This window comes from Muntiacus reevesi, chromosome 3 (assembly GCF_963930625.1).
Source record: "Muntiacus reevesi chromosome 3, mMunRee1.1, whole genome shotgun sequence".
NCBI classification, from domain to species: Eukaryota; Metazoa; Chordata; class Mammalia; order Artiodactyla; family Cervidae; genus Muntiacus; species Muntiacus reevesi.
Genome location: NC_089251.1, coordinates 250,915,950 through 250,932,956, shown reverse-complemented (window position 1 = coordinate 250,932,956; position 17,007 = coordinate 250,915,950). Strand labels below are relative to the sequence as shown.

The 17,007-nt window shown below is 37.5% G+C and overlaps 1 protein-coding gene across 1 annotated transcript in view; it reads left to right on the top strand.

Annotated features, from left to right (window-relative positions):
* The window catches only part of PDE11A (phosphodiesterase 11A), a 426,109-nt gene that overhangs the window by 187,728 nt on the left and 221,374 nt on the right, over positions 1-17,007 (top strand). The window contains exon 5 of the mRNA XM_065929000.1: positions 271-335. Within this exon, the coding sequence (XP_065785072.1) occupies positions 271-335 (65 nt within the window). The remainder of the gene's footprint in view (positions 1-270; positions 336-17,007) is intronic.

Genomic DNA, 17,007 nt, shown 5'->3' with positions numbered 1-17,007 from the left:
CACCACAGGATTTTTACACCTTATCGTATATATATTAATATATGCACATTTAGAAATATATTTAGACTTTAGCAATATGTGCCATGTAAGAAATGTTACCAAATGTAGGATAGAATTTTCTCTTGTCCCTCAGGATTTCTCCACTTAAAATCTGTCTTTAATCTCCAATTATTGTAATAGTCATTATAGAGATGAAAAGTGTTTATTGGATTATTTTAAACTGTGAGAAAGCTTTGATTGACTGGGATTTATTGTCTTTCTGTGCGGCAGGTGGTGAAGTTTACCAAATCCTTCGAACTGATGTCCCCAAAGTGCAGCGCGGATGCTGAGAACAGGTAGGCGCGTGAGTTTCAGTTTTGTCTTTAATCCTCATCTTCGATCCTTGGTGTTGACAGCGCTGCATAATTTCTGAGGACAGGAGTTGTCCTTTCTTCAGATCAGCAGGTGAAGCCAAGTATCACCACTTCTCTGTATTTCAGAGTTTAAAAAAAAAAACTACACATAAAAAATGCATGTATATATATATATCTAAAACTGCTAATGAATAAAGTCGATTTAGATTTTCCCTAACTACATAGATAACTTTTTTTTTTTTTTTGCTTTATTTAGATCCTTTGTTTATCTTTCTCCCTTTTGTTTGCTTGTGTTTGACCATTAACCCCGGGGAAAAGAGTAAGAGCTTCCAGTACTTCATGTTTTGTGCCTGTTGGTATCTTTGAGGCTCTAGCAGGGTAAAAGTAAGGGTTAGGGACAATCAGTGAGCTTTCTGTTAGCTTTGCATTACCCTCAATAATAGTTTAGCTGCTACAAAAATATTGATTCTTTTTATTTTGGTCAGCTCTAGAAGAAGTGCCAAAAAGAAAAAAACAATAGTGAAATTGACCAAAATGCAAAAATATGGACAAAGACAAATAAAGCATGATAATGATAATGATGACAATACCAGTGACGGTAATATCAGCTAGATAAGCTATTTCCATTCATTCAGTGCTGAGTGTGCCAGGTACTATTCTAAATATTTTATAAACATTGAATCCTGCCAAACAACTCGATGAAGTAGCCATCATTCCTCATGCACGACAGAAGAGAAAACCAAGGTTCAGTGCATTTCCATGACTTGTTCAAGGTCCTGCAGCCAGTAAATGGTAGTTATACCTCAGAACAAGACCATCTAAGACCCTCTCAACCTCTGAATTTTGATCCCACTGCCACACATGGTCTATATAGAGTGAATATCTGCTGGATTAATGTTGCCCAAATCTGGCTGGATCAATCAGAATCAAACCTGGAGAATTGAATAAAAACTAAAATTTCAGGACCCACATGAACAATTTTGATTCGATATGCTGAAAGTGAATCCCTAAAGATCCATCTACATATTTAAAAGGCTCCCTGGGTAATACCTATTTCAAGATGTAATTGTTATGGATAATTTGATTTTATATATCTATTATTGCCTTTAATTCAGAATGTAGAAATCGGTACATTAAAATGGGCACTTCAGCTGCTTCCCTTTTATCAAATGTATGAAATTTAATAAAAGGATCCATTTATAATTCCATTTATATTCTTTTTTTCTTATTTTTGGTCACATCTCAAGACATGCAGGATCTTAGTTTCCTGACCCACAAGGGATCAAACCCATGCCCCATCGGTGGAAGCATGGTGTCCTAACTACTGGACTGCCAGAGAAGTGCCTATAGAGAATTCTTGAAAAAGCAGAATTATAGGAGCAGAAAGCAGATCAGTAGTTGCCAGGGTATGGAGGTAGAGAGAAGGATTTACTGCGAGGGGTTACAGGGAAATTTGGGGTTGTGAAGGAACCATTCTATGTTTTGCTTGTGGTGTCAGTTGTATAGCTGCCTTTGCAAAAACTTGCAGTACTATGCACTTAAAAAGCATAAAATTTACCGTTTATAAATTATACCTTAAAATGGGAAGCAAAAGACCTTCTGTAAGAGGTTTTTGTTTTCAGGAAAATGTATGTTCACATCCATATTTAATGTCAGCTAATCTATACCTAACAAAGATTTAGACATAAAGTTACTAGTGATGTATTCGTTTTCCTAAAAATTTCATGCAAAGTAGCATGAAACATTGGGTTGGCCAAAATGTTTGGGTTTTTCTGTAACATTTTATAGAAATGTAAATGTTCTACTCATACTTATTCCTTTGGCTAATTACCACTTCATACAGGTTCTCTCTCTCATATGTGAAGGGGAAAGATTTCCTTTGAAATTCTAATACTCTAATATTGTTCTTAAAAAAAATACTAAATATGCCCTCATGGTCACTACAGAGTTAAGTATTTCATTATTTTTTACTGCTGAGAGTACTTCTATGTCAAAATGAAAAGACCCAAGGCCTAGACTGCCCTTGGCAAACTTCTGATAATAAAAAAAGAAAGAAAGAAAGGTCAGATTTTCTTTAAAGAGGCATTTGAAAAGTGCCTTTGAACTTTGGCATTATGAGATAGTATTCTCCATCATTCTGTTTGTGGCCTTTATGTAGAATATCCATTTATCTCAGAAGACCTTTCCTGCATTGTCTGGTAATTGTCCTCTGGTGGATGTGGGATCCTTTGGTCATTTATTGAAAGTTAAAGGAATAAAGACAAGTGGCTCTAGCATTTACTTTGCCAGTGGGCATGGAAGAGACATTGAAACAGGCTATGAGTCTACAAATCACAGCCTGCTCTCAACGTGTTGTAAATCTTTTCTTTAACCTTTCATCACTTAACATCTTCCCTATAGCTAAAGTTCATTAGCTACCTTAGTCCTCTGGACATTGTTCAGAGTTATGATAGGATAGCTCTTGAAGGTAATGTCTAGGGCTTCATTCAACAATGTTTCGGGACACTATTTTAATTCTGATAAATTAATTTAATTTAAATTAATTTAATTCTTCGATTTAAAGCTTGCTGATTTTTACAGACAGTCCTTGAAGATTTTTAAAAGCCAGTTCTGTTGCTGACTCATCATTTCTGCCTTCTGTCTTCTGTGGGTAATTCTTTTGTTTTGACCAGTCTCCTCTTGGTCTCCATGTAATTAATACCAAGCATTTTGAGAGCTGGAAATAATTGATCCCTCTCTCTCCATGTGTATCTCTTATGGGACATTCTTGATGACTCTTCTAGTGAAAAGATTCTCACTGTGTCATGATGGGCTTTTTCCACTGATAGGGAGTTCTAATTGTTAGAAAGCCCTTTTATGTGGAATCAGATTTCTGTGACTTTGACCTATTGACCTATTTATCCTTTGGAGATAGTTATCCCTTCATTAATTTTATCATTTCATTCAACAGACATATGGCGAGTACCTATTCTCCAATAGGTAATGGGACTACAGAGAATTTATTTTAAAATCAGCAGTCTCTGCCTTCATGGATCTCAAAGCCAACAAAGGGGGTAGGAGTAGGTTAAGAATGTAATATAACCATAACCAGATTTCACCAGCCCTCCAGACCATGGCTATAAGTAAAGTCACAGCAACAGTGATAATTTAGACTTGACTGCTTGGTCATTTCTCCCTTGTAGCGTAAGAAAGCAAGCCCTTTGCAAAAGCCACTCTTGAAGTAGTTCTGGGAATCCCCAAGGTTTTTTAAAATTTTTGTTGCTCACTCATCATTTTTTCAAGTGTCCCTAAGTCCTCTTCTTCTAAACACGGCAGAGTGGAACCTGTTGGCATGGACACCTGGCCCACTCCAGATTCCCATGGACCTCACTGGGTCCCTCACCAGTGTCGTACCGCACCTCCCCGGCGCTGTTGCACACGCACTGGTGGCCTTTCCACATCCAGACAAGGCTGGGTAATCAGTGCAGGAATGGGAAGAAGATTCGCTTTCCCTACCATGTATTATAGTTTGCTGCCTGGCCCTCAATCAGTCCTGTGTGTACCTCATTTTTCTTTTCTTTCCTTTTTTTTTTTCTTTTTTACTAGTCTTTTAGTTCTTAAAGCTTTTATCTGCAGCGCTTCTTTCTCTATAGGATTTGGACCAAATCCATGGGATCAGGCTTAGGACTGAGTTCCCAAACTGAGGGCCAGCCACTAAGTTGTTCTTTGGATTTCCTCACCTTTCTTCCATCTCTGCCACCAGGCTCTGAGGCTCAAGACCTCCTCCTCCCAGGAAGGCCCTTTCCTTCCATGCATGTCAGTTTGTACAAATAAATGCCCCCTCATGTAGAGATGTGTCCCAGGTTAAGCTCATAGGTCCTGCTATCAAGTAAATCATGATGGCAAAGCAACTCAATATTTTCTGCGAGAGTTATGTATATGTTAACGGGGGCTTGCCTGGTTGCTCAGACGGTAAAGAATCTGCCTGCAATGCTGGAGACCTCGCTTCAGTCCCTGGGTTGGGAATATCCCCTGGAGAAGGGAATGGCTACCCACTCCAGTACTCCTGCCTGAGAAATCCCATGAGCTCATGGGTGACAGATGAGTGTAGATGAGTGTCATCTGAGTGAGTGACAGATGAGCCTGGCGGGCTACAGTCCATGGGATCACAAAGAGACAGACACAACTGAATGACTAACATGTGGACTTTTTTCATATGTATAACTGATTCACTTTGTGGTACAGCAGAAGCTAACACAACATTCTAAAGTAACTATACTCCAATAAAAATTAATTTAACAAGTAACAAAATGAGTTTCCCTGCTAAAGAAAAGGTTTGTACTAGGTGACATTTTAATATAGAGGAAGGGACACCCAACTCATCTGGGGGAAATCTGGAAGGTGAACCTCAGGGAGAGCTTTCAGACATGATGGAACTTCACTTAGGCCCTGTAGGATGATGAGAAGTTAGTGGCAACCTCCCAGGGAAAGGAAACATTGTAAACAGAAGCAAAGAAGTGGGAGAGAAAACATGACATGTTTCAGGATCTTTAATTAGGTGGAGAAAAAATATGGTGTGTTTCAGGGTCTTTAATAGCTGTAATCTGTTGTCACAAGGCTCATTGTAATTGATGGTGATGGCCCTTTGCTCATCCCGAGGGTATCCAGCTCCCCAGAATGCCATCTGATGGGGATTTGGGAACTACCTGGTCCTTCTCAGCTGCTCAGACCCTCTTAATTGTCCTGGAGCCTGACTACATGCCTGCTTACTCATGGGAGAGTAAGCAGGTAATGCGTGGCATATTAAGATTTGTCTTGAAAATCATCTGAACTGTAGTGCGGGAGGACCAGAGAATGGCAAGCTAAAGACACCAAGGATTAAATCTAGTGCCTTATCCACTTGGCAGTGGTTCAGTCCTGAAAGACTGCACAGATCCATTGTACTTACCTTTTCCAGGTCAGCAGCTGCTATTTTTAGACTATTTTCATATTTCATGGTCCCAGACTCTTCACCACTTTTTTGATTTTCCTATGGATATGCCCCAGCTTGCTTGAGTCCTTCTTATTCTGCTATTTCTTAAAAATGGAACACGATTTTCTATTTTTTTTTTTTCAGAATCATACCAAATTAGGAAGGACATGTGCCTCTCTTTTTCAGAATGTAATATTGCTTCATTTATTAGTCCAACCTTCTGTGTTTATGAATACTAACTTTCAATACTGACCTCACAAAAAAATTAAGATCTTTTCTGATTTATTTGACCCTCCCCCTCCTCAGATCTCACTTTAGGACTTCTCCTGTGAAGCCTGACTTAATAATATTTAGTGAATCAGCCTGAATAAATTTTCTTGCATCTCTTATTCAAGCTTTAATGAACCTCTTTCTGCACTCAATGGAAATAGGTGGTCTGAATTATCATATGTACCTGAAAGTAGGAATGAACATTCATGAACATCTTAAGAGTTAGAAATTTTTTTTATTTAGTATAAAATATATTTGGCTGGATTTTACTGATGTATCACCTAAGTATAAATATGGACACTTTGGAAATTGCACTTTCTCAGCACTGCTACTTGAAGAATTTTTTTTTAAAGTTAAATGTCTATAATTTCTAGAAGGTAACAACCGACTAAAAGGATATTTTCACTTAATCATTTAATGGAATATAGTGGAAATAATTATTATTTAAAGCCCAAGTTTTGTAACCACTTTAGCCTTTGGGGAGTAAGGGAGTTGAAGGGAAAAAAATTTACTTCAATGGGAAGCAATCTTTTTTAAAGAAAATTTAATCTTCTTACTATATTTTTTATTTAGTGCAACTGAAAGGGGAAGAGGAAAATAAAACTAGAAATCTCAGAGCAGTTAAAAGGCAAGCCTTTCTGTTTAATGAACCTGTCAGCATGCAGGTCAGCTTGGAGGGTGGAGAGCTAAAGCATTCTTTGAAAAGACAAAGGTGTATGTACAGTAGGCAGAGTAATGCCCCCCTCGAAGATATCCAGATCTGAATATGTGGAATCTGTGAATGTTACTTGGAAAAAGGGACTTTGCAGATGTGATTAAGAATCTTGAGATGGGGGGATTATCCTGAATTATCTGGATGGGTCCAGTGTAATCAAAATGCAGCATTTCAGAACGAGGCCATGCATAACATCAGATGGTTAAAACTTGCCACCAAATTTAATTTTAAATAACAAAGTCAAACTAAAGGTGGTAGACAGAATTTGGGACCCCATGACCTTCACCCACTCTTGTCATATTCATGAATATGTTACATTACATGGCCAAAGAGACTTTGCAGATGTAGCTAAGGTGGTTAATCAATTGATGTTAAAATAGGGAGATTATTCTGGGATTAGCTAGGTGAATACAATGTAATCACAAACTCTTAGATATAGAGTTTTCTCCCAGTTGAAGATTAAAAAGGAAGTTAGATAGGTGCAACAGAAGGCGGAAATCAGAGAAATTTGAAGTATGAGCAGGATTCAACACATATTGCTGGTTTAAATATACCCAGGATCACATGCCAAGGAGATCAGGACCTCCATGCTACAACTATAGCAAATTGAACTCTTCCAACAACTTGAGTGAGCTTGATTCTTCCCCAGAACCTCCCGAAGGGAATGAAGTTCTGTCAGCACCATGATTTTGGTCTTGTGAGATCCTAAACAGCAAATCCAGCTGACAAACGCCATAATAAATTTCTGATCTCCAATAATTGTGTGATAATAAAAGAGTGTTGTTTTAAGCTGCTAATTTTGTGATAGTTTGTTATGCAGAAATAGGAAATGAATGCAGTATTAGTGTATGAGTTTGAACCCCGTATCATATGAGAATAAGATTGGACTCAATGTTGCTGTGTGTGTGTGTATGTGCACATCTTTTCTGCCCCGTGGAACACATGCCCAGGAGCCCTACATGAGCTTCCAAGTTATGTTAGGTCTTGACACAGTTTTCAAACATGTATCTGCACAGTCTAATAAAAGAATTGCTGGTGGTATGGCTGAACAATAGCAAACCCTTAAAATTTCTGTCAACATGCCAAGTATGGGATACTTGAAGAAGGAAGGTGAGTCTGGCCATTATCTAAAAACCTGCCAATGATACCTCTTACTAAGTTCAGTAGAATGGCAGCATTGAAATTTGCAGGAGGGGTTGGCAGCTCAGAAGAGAGTCCTACAGGTGATAGTGAAGCACTCTTCTAAAAAAGGCTACACCCTGGTGACTCAAAGCTCATATCTGTGAACATCGAAGACTGTATTGAAAAGTGATTCAGAAGAGTGACACTGAATTTGAAGAAATTTTAGAAATGTCTTAGTCAATTTCTTTTGCTCATAAGTTTTTCTTCTATATATAATCAACTTACTTAGTTAAAATTTTCCTTCAAGAGTGGTATATGTTAAAATTTATGTCTAATCTAAAAGGTCTCTAAAATAAGATGAAAATATTAATATTTTAAGTGAAAAGAATATATTGACTCATTACAGCATTTTTTTGTCTTGTTTCAGTGGTTCAAAAATAACAGTGCATTTTACAATTGATTTGTTGCAGATTCAATGAAATAGTATGGCCCTTTCACATGTTTTTCTTGTGACTTTTCTATCCCTTAACTTTACATCTATTCCCTGAGGGTACATCTCAACTTTAAGAAGTATCTTGCAGACTTTTAGGGTTTATTTCATTTCTCAGATTGGATAGCTCTATGATTCTTCTCAACATTAGTTTTCTGCATTGCATTTTTTGGGTCAAAATACTGAAACTCAAGTTTCAATGCCTTGTTGATTTTTTTTTTCTTTTCCTTTTCAGTTTTATGTGGAATCTAGTTTTATAAACAAGTTTTTCCTTCTAGCACTCCTCACTTCTCTGTAACTGATTCTTTTAAGCCTCCAGCCCCCATGGCCCAAATCTGATCTTTTGAGAGGTGAGAATGAACTGACTTCCATGAGATGTGACTATAATGAGACAAAACTATAGGATGAGCTCTAGCCTTGGGTCAAGAATCTGTAAACAAGACTCCCAGAGATGTTCTTTGTTTTTGTCCAGCAGCAGTGACATTTTCAGGAATAAACTTGGAATAGATTGTGTTAGCCTGGAGAGACTTAAGTATGATGAGGATTTTGTTCATCACAATTTACTGTGATTGTACCTTACAGTCCTATTTTACATTTCATAACTCTGACATGAACCTGGCCCAGGTGAGGTGATCTCCAGCAGTTATGTAGATTATGAATATGATTTGGGGCTTGTGCTTCCAGGAAGTGTGATGTGACTCATCCCTGCTTGGACATTACCACTGAAAAGCATGCCATCCTGATGATGCTTTGGGGAACTAGAAATTCTGCTTCTACCATGGACAATGTTGCTAATATCTCTATCGTGAATCTTAACTGTGCCAACTTCACTGTGTATCTGCTAGCTTGTGACTTTCAACCTTTTTTATTGCAACATACAGCAAAAGTTTTTATCCAAGCCTAGTTAATGTATATAAATATATACACAAATGCACACACACATATATCTAAAACATGTCTCTTGAAACTATACTTACCTTTACTATGTATATATCTTCTGATTTAGTCTGTTCTTTAAAAAAAAAAAAAAAAACCCAGCTGCTGTCTGGACCCACAGAATTAATTTCATTATTCACTATATTGTTGTGACCCACAACAAAGCTTTAGACATTTAAGACATTTTTGATTAACACTTGCAGTGTGTGTGGCCTCAATCAGAGCCTATGTGGTTATTTTAAAATATAAGAGTGTGTGACACTGATTTTTCCCAAACATTTCAGAACTTCTTCACTCAAATACATTTTGTTGTTGTTGTTGTTCATGCCCGACTCTTTGCAACCCCATGGACTGCAGAACACCAGGTTTCCCTGTCCTTCACTGTCTCCCAGAGTTTGCTGAATTTCATGTCCGTTGAGTTGGTGATCCTCTCTAACCATCTCATCCTCTGCTGTTCTCCTCTCCTTTTGCCGTCAACCTTTCCCTGAGTCAGGGTCTTTCCAGTGAGTCAGCTCTTTGTATCCGATAGGCAACGTATTGGATCTTCAGCTTCAGCATCCGTCCTTCCAATGAATATTCAGGACTGGTTTGATCTTCTTGCTGTCCAAGGGACTCAAGAGTACTTTTCAGCACAATTCAAAAGCATCAGTTCTTCGGTGCTCAGTCTTCTTTCTGGTCCAATATTCACATCTGCACATGACTACTAGAAAAACCATCTGTATGTGACTACTAGAAAACCAAAAATTACTAGGAAAAAAGCTTTGACTATATGGACCTTTGTTGACAAAGAGGTGTCTTTGCTTTTCAATATGCTGTCTAGGTTTGTCATAGCTTTCCTTCCAAGGAGTAAACGTCTTTTAATTTCAAGGCTGCAGTCACCGTTGTTAGTGATTTTGGAGCCCAGAAAATAAAATCTGTCACTGCTTCTATGTTTTTCACCTGCTATTTGCCATGAAGTGATGAGACCAGATGCCATGATCTTAGTTTTTTTTTTAATGTAGAGGTTTAAGCCAGCTTTTTCACTCAAATACATATTGTACTTCAAATTAGGCACCTTGGGGAGGATTTGTTTGAGGTATATACATTTTCATCTTTTTACTTTTAACCTGTTTGTGTCTTTGAGCCTAAAGTATGTCTCTAATAAACAATATATAGTTGTTATATGGGCTCATGTTATTGTATCTGTTTTGCCAATCGTTGACTTTTGTTTGGGGTGTTTAATTCATTCATATTTAAAATAATTACTTATAAAGTAGAATTTACAGCTACCTTTTTTGTTATTTGTTTTCTACATGTCTTAAGTCTCTTTGTCCCTCTATTTCTTCATTTCTGCCTTCTTTTGTAGTAAACAGATAGTTCTTAATGTGCCATTTAAATTATCTTGTCATTTCTTTTATTATTTTTTCAATGATTTTCTTAGTGATTGGCCTGGGGATTACAATTAACATCTTAACTTGTAACAGTCTAATTTGGATTAATACCAACTTAAATTTTGTAGTACAAAAAAATTTACTCATATATTTCTCACCCTTCTGTTATTGTTGTCTCACAAATTGTATGTTTTACATTATAACCCCATAAATAAAATTTTACTATTGTTTCATTATGCAGTTATCTTTTAAATGAGATAGGAGAGAGAAAAAAATATACAAACAAAAAACACACTTATGCTATCTTTTGTGTTTATCATAGAGATACTTTTTCAGTGCTCTTTTCTTCTTCATGTGGGTTCAGATTACTCTCTAGTGTTCTTTAATTTCGGCCTGAATGACAACCTTTAGTATTTCCTCTAGGGCACGTCTGCTGGTAATGAATCTTCTCAGTTCTTGTTTATTTGAAAATGTCTTAACCTCTCCTTTATTTTTAAAGGATAGTTTTGCTGGACATACAGTTCTTCCTTAATAGTCTTTTTTCTTTGAGCACTTTGATTGTGTCATTCAACTGCCTTCTGGCTTCCATGAGTTTTCAATAGTCTGTTAATGATAAGCCTAGGTGTGGATCCTTGTGAGTTTATCTTACTTGGATTTTGTTGAGCTTCTTAAATGTATAGATTAATGTTTCTTATGGTCAATACTGAAATCAGATTGAATATATTCTTTGCAGCCAAAGAAGGAAAAGTTCTATACAGTCAGCAAAAATAAGACCAGGAGCTGACAGTGGCTCGGATCATGAACTCCTTATTGCCAAATTCAGACTTAAGTTGAAGAAAGTAGGGAAAACCACTAGACCATTCAGGTATGACCTAAATCAAATCCCTTATGATTATACAGTGGAAGTGAGAAATAGACTCAAGGAATTAGATCTGATAGAGTGCCTGAAGAACTATGAACGGAGATTCATGACATTGTACAGGAGGCAGGAATCAAGACCATCCCCAAGGAAAAGAAATGCAAAAAGGCAAAATGGTTGTCTGAGGAGGCCTTACAAATAGCTGTGAATAGAAGAGAAGTGAAAGGCAAAGGAGAAAAGGAAAGAGATACCCATTTGAATGCAGAGTTTGGAAGAATAGCCAGGAGAGATAAGAAAGTCTTCCTCAGTGATCAATGCAAAGAAATAGAGGAAAACAATAGAATAGGAAAGACTAGAGATCTCTTCAAGAGGATTAGAGATACCAAGGGAACATTTCATGCAAAGATGGGCAAAATATAGGACAGAAATGGTATGGATTTAACAGAAGCAGAAGATATTAAGAAGAGGTGGCAAGATTACACTGAAGAATGATACAAAAAAGATCTTCATGACCCAGATAATCATGATGGTGTGATCACTCACCTAGAGCCAGACATCCTGGAATGAGAAGCTAAGTGGGTCTTATCTTAGGAAGCATCACTACGAACAAAGCTAGTGGAGGTGACGGAATTTCAGTTGAGCTACTTGAAATCCTAAAAGATGATGCTGTGAAAGTGCTGCACTCAATATGCCAGCAAATTTGGAAAACTCAGCAGTGGCCACAGGACTGGAAAAGATCAATTTTCATTCCAACCCAAAGAAAGAATGCCAAAGAATGCTCAAACTACCGCACAATCGCACTCATTTCACACGCTAGCAAAGTAATGCTCAAAATTCTCCAAGCCAGGCTTCATCAGTATGTGAACTGTGACCTTCCAGATGTTCAAGCTAGATTTAGAAAAGGCAGAGGAACCAGAGATCAAATTGCCAACATCCGCTGAATCATCAAAAAAGCAAGAGAGTTCCAGAAAAACATCTATTTCTGTTTTATTAACTATGCCAAAACCTTTGACTGTGTGGACCACAACAAACTGTGGAAAATTCTGAAAGACATGGGAATACCAGACCACCTGACCTGCCTCTTGAGAAATCTGTATACCATTCAGGAATCAACAGTTAGAACCATACATGGAACAACAGACTGGTTCCAAATAGGAAAAGGAGTATACTGTCACCCTGTTTATTTAACTTATATGCAGAGTACATCATGAGACATGCCAGGCTAGATGAAGCACAAGATGGAATCAAGATTGTTGGGAGAAATATCAACAGCCTCAGATATGCAGATAATACCAACCTTAGGGCAGAAAGTGAAGAACTAAAGAGTCTCTTAATGAAAGTGAAAGAGGAGAGTGAAAAAGTTGGCTTAAAACTCAACATTCAGAAAACTAAGATCATGTCATCTGGTCCCATCACTTCATGGCAAATAGATGGGGAAACAGTGGAAACAGTGACAGACTTTATTTTGGGGGGCTCCGAAATCACTGTAGATGGTGACTGCAGCCATGGAATTAAAAGACACATGCTCCTTGGAAGAAAAGCTATGACCAACCTAGACAGCATATTAAAAATCAGAAACATTACTTTGCTGACTAAGGTCCATCTAGTCAAGGCTATGATTTTTCCAGTAGTCATGTATGGATATGAGATTTGGACTATAAAGAAAGCTGAGCACTGAAGAAATGATGCTTTTGAACTGTGGTGTTGGAGAAGACTCTTGAGAGTTCCTTGGACTGCAAGGAGATCCAACCAGTCCATCCTAAAGGAGATCAGTCCTGAATATTCTTTGGAAGAACTGATGCTGAAGCTGAAATTCCAATCCTTTGGCCACCTGATGCGAAGAACTGACTCATTTGAAAAGACCCTGATGCTGGGAAAGTTTGAAGGCTGGAGGAGAAGGGGATGACAGAGGATGAGATGGTTGGATGGCATCACCGACTCAAAGGACATGAGTTTGAGTAAACTCCAGGAGTTGGTGATTGACAGAGAGGCCTGGTGTGCTGCAGTCCATTGGGTTGCAAAGAGTCAGACACAACTGAATGACTGAACTGAACTAACTGAATGTTTATTTTAGTCAAATATGTGATATTTTCTACCATGTTTCTTCAAATATCCTTTCTTCTCCTTTTCTTGTTTCCTCTCTGTCTGAGACTTCCATTATGCATATGTTTATATGCTTAGAAGTTGCTAAGACTCTTCTCTTTCATTCTTTTTTTCTTTCTGTTCCTCAGACCAGATACTCTCTATCTTCAATTAACTTATTTTCAAGTTAAATGGTTCTTTTGGCTTCTCAAACCTCCTGTTGATCCCTCTTAGTGAATATTCACTTCAATTATTATAATTTTCAACTCCAGAATTTTTATTTGGTTCCTTTTTATGATTTCCATCTCTTTATTGATATTCTCTATTTGGTGAGACATTATTCTCATGTTTTTCTTTAGGCTCTTTTTTTGAGTGGGGTGGAGTATGGTTTCCTTTAATATTTTGAACACATTCGTAATAGCCAATTTAAAGTCTTTGTCTGGTAAATCCAACATCTGGGCTTACTCGAGGCAGTTTCTGTTGATTGCTTTTTTTTCTATTTATTTTTTTATTTATCTCTCTCTCTCAGTTTAAGACTGAATAATTTAAATGAAAACCGGAAATAATATCAGCTCCTCACTCATTCCAGCTAGGGTTTGTTGTTGTTTATATTTGTTTCTGTTATTGTTGTTTCTGCTCTTTGTTTTACTGACTTTCATGAACTATCTTCATTGTGTGTGGCAACTGAATTCTCTGCTTAGTTAGTTCAGTTGTCAGATAATGACTGGGTTGAGGTTTCCTTAAAAAAAGAATGAACCAATAAGTCTTCCAGCCTTGCTGAGGGGATCTGTGTGCATGTGTGGGGTACCTTCAATTCTCTGACAGGAAGTTTACTTAGCTTTCACTTTCTGCTTTCACAGAACATCAAGGTCAACCAGAGGTGGGAGTTTAGGACCTTCTCTGGTCTTTTCTGAGCATACATTCAGCTCTATATTTCCAGGAATATGTCAGAACTTTTCAAATCTCGCTAGTAATATCTTATTCCCACAACTTCTTCTTTTAGGTTTTCTGGTCAGCTTCTTGTTAGCTACAAGTGTTTCTCTGCCTAATGCAGTTGTGATATTAAACAATAGCTGCCATTTTTTGTCCCACAAATGCTTTGGGATAAAGGGTGTTCTTAGTGAGCAAGCTCCAAGCCAGGTCAAATTAAAAAAAGCTTTATGAGTGGAGGTTTCCATGGAGCTGCCAAATAGCTTAAATTGTCAAATAATAACAATTCTCTAGGGATGTGGGTTTTGGGGAGCTCCAAACCCATTCTTCCTCTGCCAGTGGCTACTTCGCTACTGGTTTTCACAGCTAGCATGATTATGAGTCTGTTGGTTTTCACCACTACCCCAGAGCTTGAGATAGGGAAATGAGAATAAGGTAAGTTAAAATAACACACAACTTGCTGTCCTTATAGAGATTCAACTATTTTTCTTGAAGGAACACTCTGGATTTTCATAAGCCTCTCTTTAATTTCCACAGTTTTCAAGAAGTTGATTTTGACCATTTTTTGCTAGTATTCTCATTCTTTTATGGAGGGACAAATTTTTAGTGGGCTTTAGCAATTTGGAAAGTCTCTCTGTTCTACCTATCTTTGAAATTTCTCTATTACCTAGAGTAATAGGTTAGACAAACTTATACACTGATGTAAAACAGAATACTTCTATAATATATCACAAATCTATTCTCTTTTACTTTCTTGTTCATGGATCTCCTTTCGTTGACTGTACCTCTGCTAGGAAGCATGTGATTGGTGTTTTGTAGGAATAAAAATGTGATACTTATTCTAATCTCAAGGAATGAAGAAAATCTTTAAAATATTAAACATTAAAATAGCACCATCACCACCATGACCAGTCATCTTGAAATGTAAGATTTGTGTTGTTGTGTAACTTCCTTTAAACGAGGACCTTGGGACATTCTTTTTGATTGTCTATTGTCTGGCAAATTCAGGGTTGCTGAACCTTATTATGCCAATATTTAATATTGCTAGTTGAAAAATAAAAGATCCATCGCTTCTCAGCCTTTTGGCTAAGATCAAGTGAAAAATAAAAGATCCAGATGTCTCAACTCCCTTTTGATAGTTTAGCAAGGAAGTGGATCAGTAGATCTATCTTCCAGGTACTAGCAACTGAGCTCTGAGGCTCCCACTTGGTGCCAAGGCTGCTGCTTTATCAGGAAGCTCCACTGTTAGAGCCATCTAGTTATATCCAACCTCCTTTTCCCACAAAATATAGAGAATGTTATATGGGTGGAGTGTTGACACTGGAACAATTTATGCCTGACCTGATGCTTTTGAACTGTGGTGTTGGAGAAGACTCTTGAGAGACCCTTGGACTGCAAGGAGATCCAACCAGTCCATCCTAAAAGAGATCGGTCCTGGGTGTTCATTAGAAGGACTGATATTGAAGCTGAAACTCCAATCCTTTGGCCACCTGATGCGAAGAGTTGACTCATTTGAAAAGACCCTGATGCTGGGAAAGATTGAAGGCAGGAGGAGAAGGGGACGACAGAGGATGAGATGGTTGGATGGCATCACCAACTCAATGGACATGGGTTTGGGTAAATTCCAGGAGTTGGTGATAGACAGGGAGGCCTGGTGTGCTGCGGTTCATGGAGTTGCAAAGAATCGAACACGACTGAGTGACTGAACTGAACTGAACTGTGCAGGAATAATATCACTTTAATATTTCTGGGCTTATATGGCCCCAAATCCCCCTCCCCAAATATAGCCCTATTTTATAAATAACCTCCATAGCAGTAATAATGTATATGTCTATACCCTATTTGCATAATGCTAATTATAATAATCAAACATCAGTGAAGCAAAGAAAATATTTCTAATAAACTTTTGTGTCTTCCAAAAATCTTAGGAAACTCAAGGAAACATTTCCTAAACATCTAGCTTTCACCTCTCAAATATATATTTTTTTTCTTTTTCCTGACTTAGAATATGAAGACTAAATGAAAGACAAACCTTCTCATTACCCTATTCATTTTGGGTCAATGACCTTGTCACTTTAGTAAAACTGTCACAGAGAAGGATAAAAGCTATAAAAACATTCCATGAAAACAAGGCACATGAAGAAGTACTGAGATCAAACATAAAATAGTAGCCTATGTAGGTCAGCTGTCCCCTATATTGATGCCACACAGTAAACAGAATCATGGCAATTTGGAAGTTTTAATATTTGGTTTTATTATGCTTTACTCTCTCATTTTTTTAGGTCTCTCATTTAACATGCCTTCGTTAATATTTTAACTAACTTAAAATATTTTAAGTTAATATTTTATAATAAGTTAATATTTTAGCATTGAGTCCACTTCTCCTTTCTTGCTGTGTAGAGGTATGCACAGGACCTGTGGGAAGATATGCCCTCAATCCAGAGCAGATGGGTGGAGGTGCCCACAGGCGCCCCAAAGGGAAATGTGATAGGGCTACTTGACACATCTAGATGGGTAGAATTTTAATCTTATCCTTTATTGTCAACAGTTTTACCAGCTAGCATATTTTTACTTCAGCACCTCTCCAAATCTGACAACAATGCCACAGCCAAAAAACAGTAACATCTTTCCTGTCCCAGTAGATAAGCAATTAAATAGACCACACCTCACCTAGTATTTTTAATAAAAGAAGAATCTTTGGGCTATAAAGAACTAATAGTGAGAGCTTTCTATGTGCTATGCATCATTCAATATTATATTGTTGTATCCTCAAGACAACGCTGTAAAATGGGCTCTATTTCCCCTAATTTCTATTATGGAAACTAACAGTCAGAGTTATTAAAATTTGATCTGTAGTCTCATAGCAAGGAAATGATGTTGGGCCAAGATACAAAGAAAAACAGAAAACAGAAACACCCCCCCCCCCAAC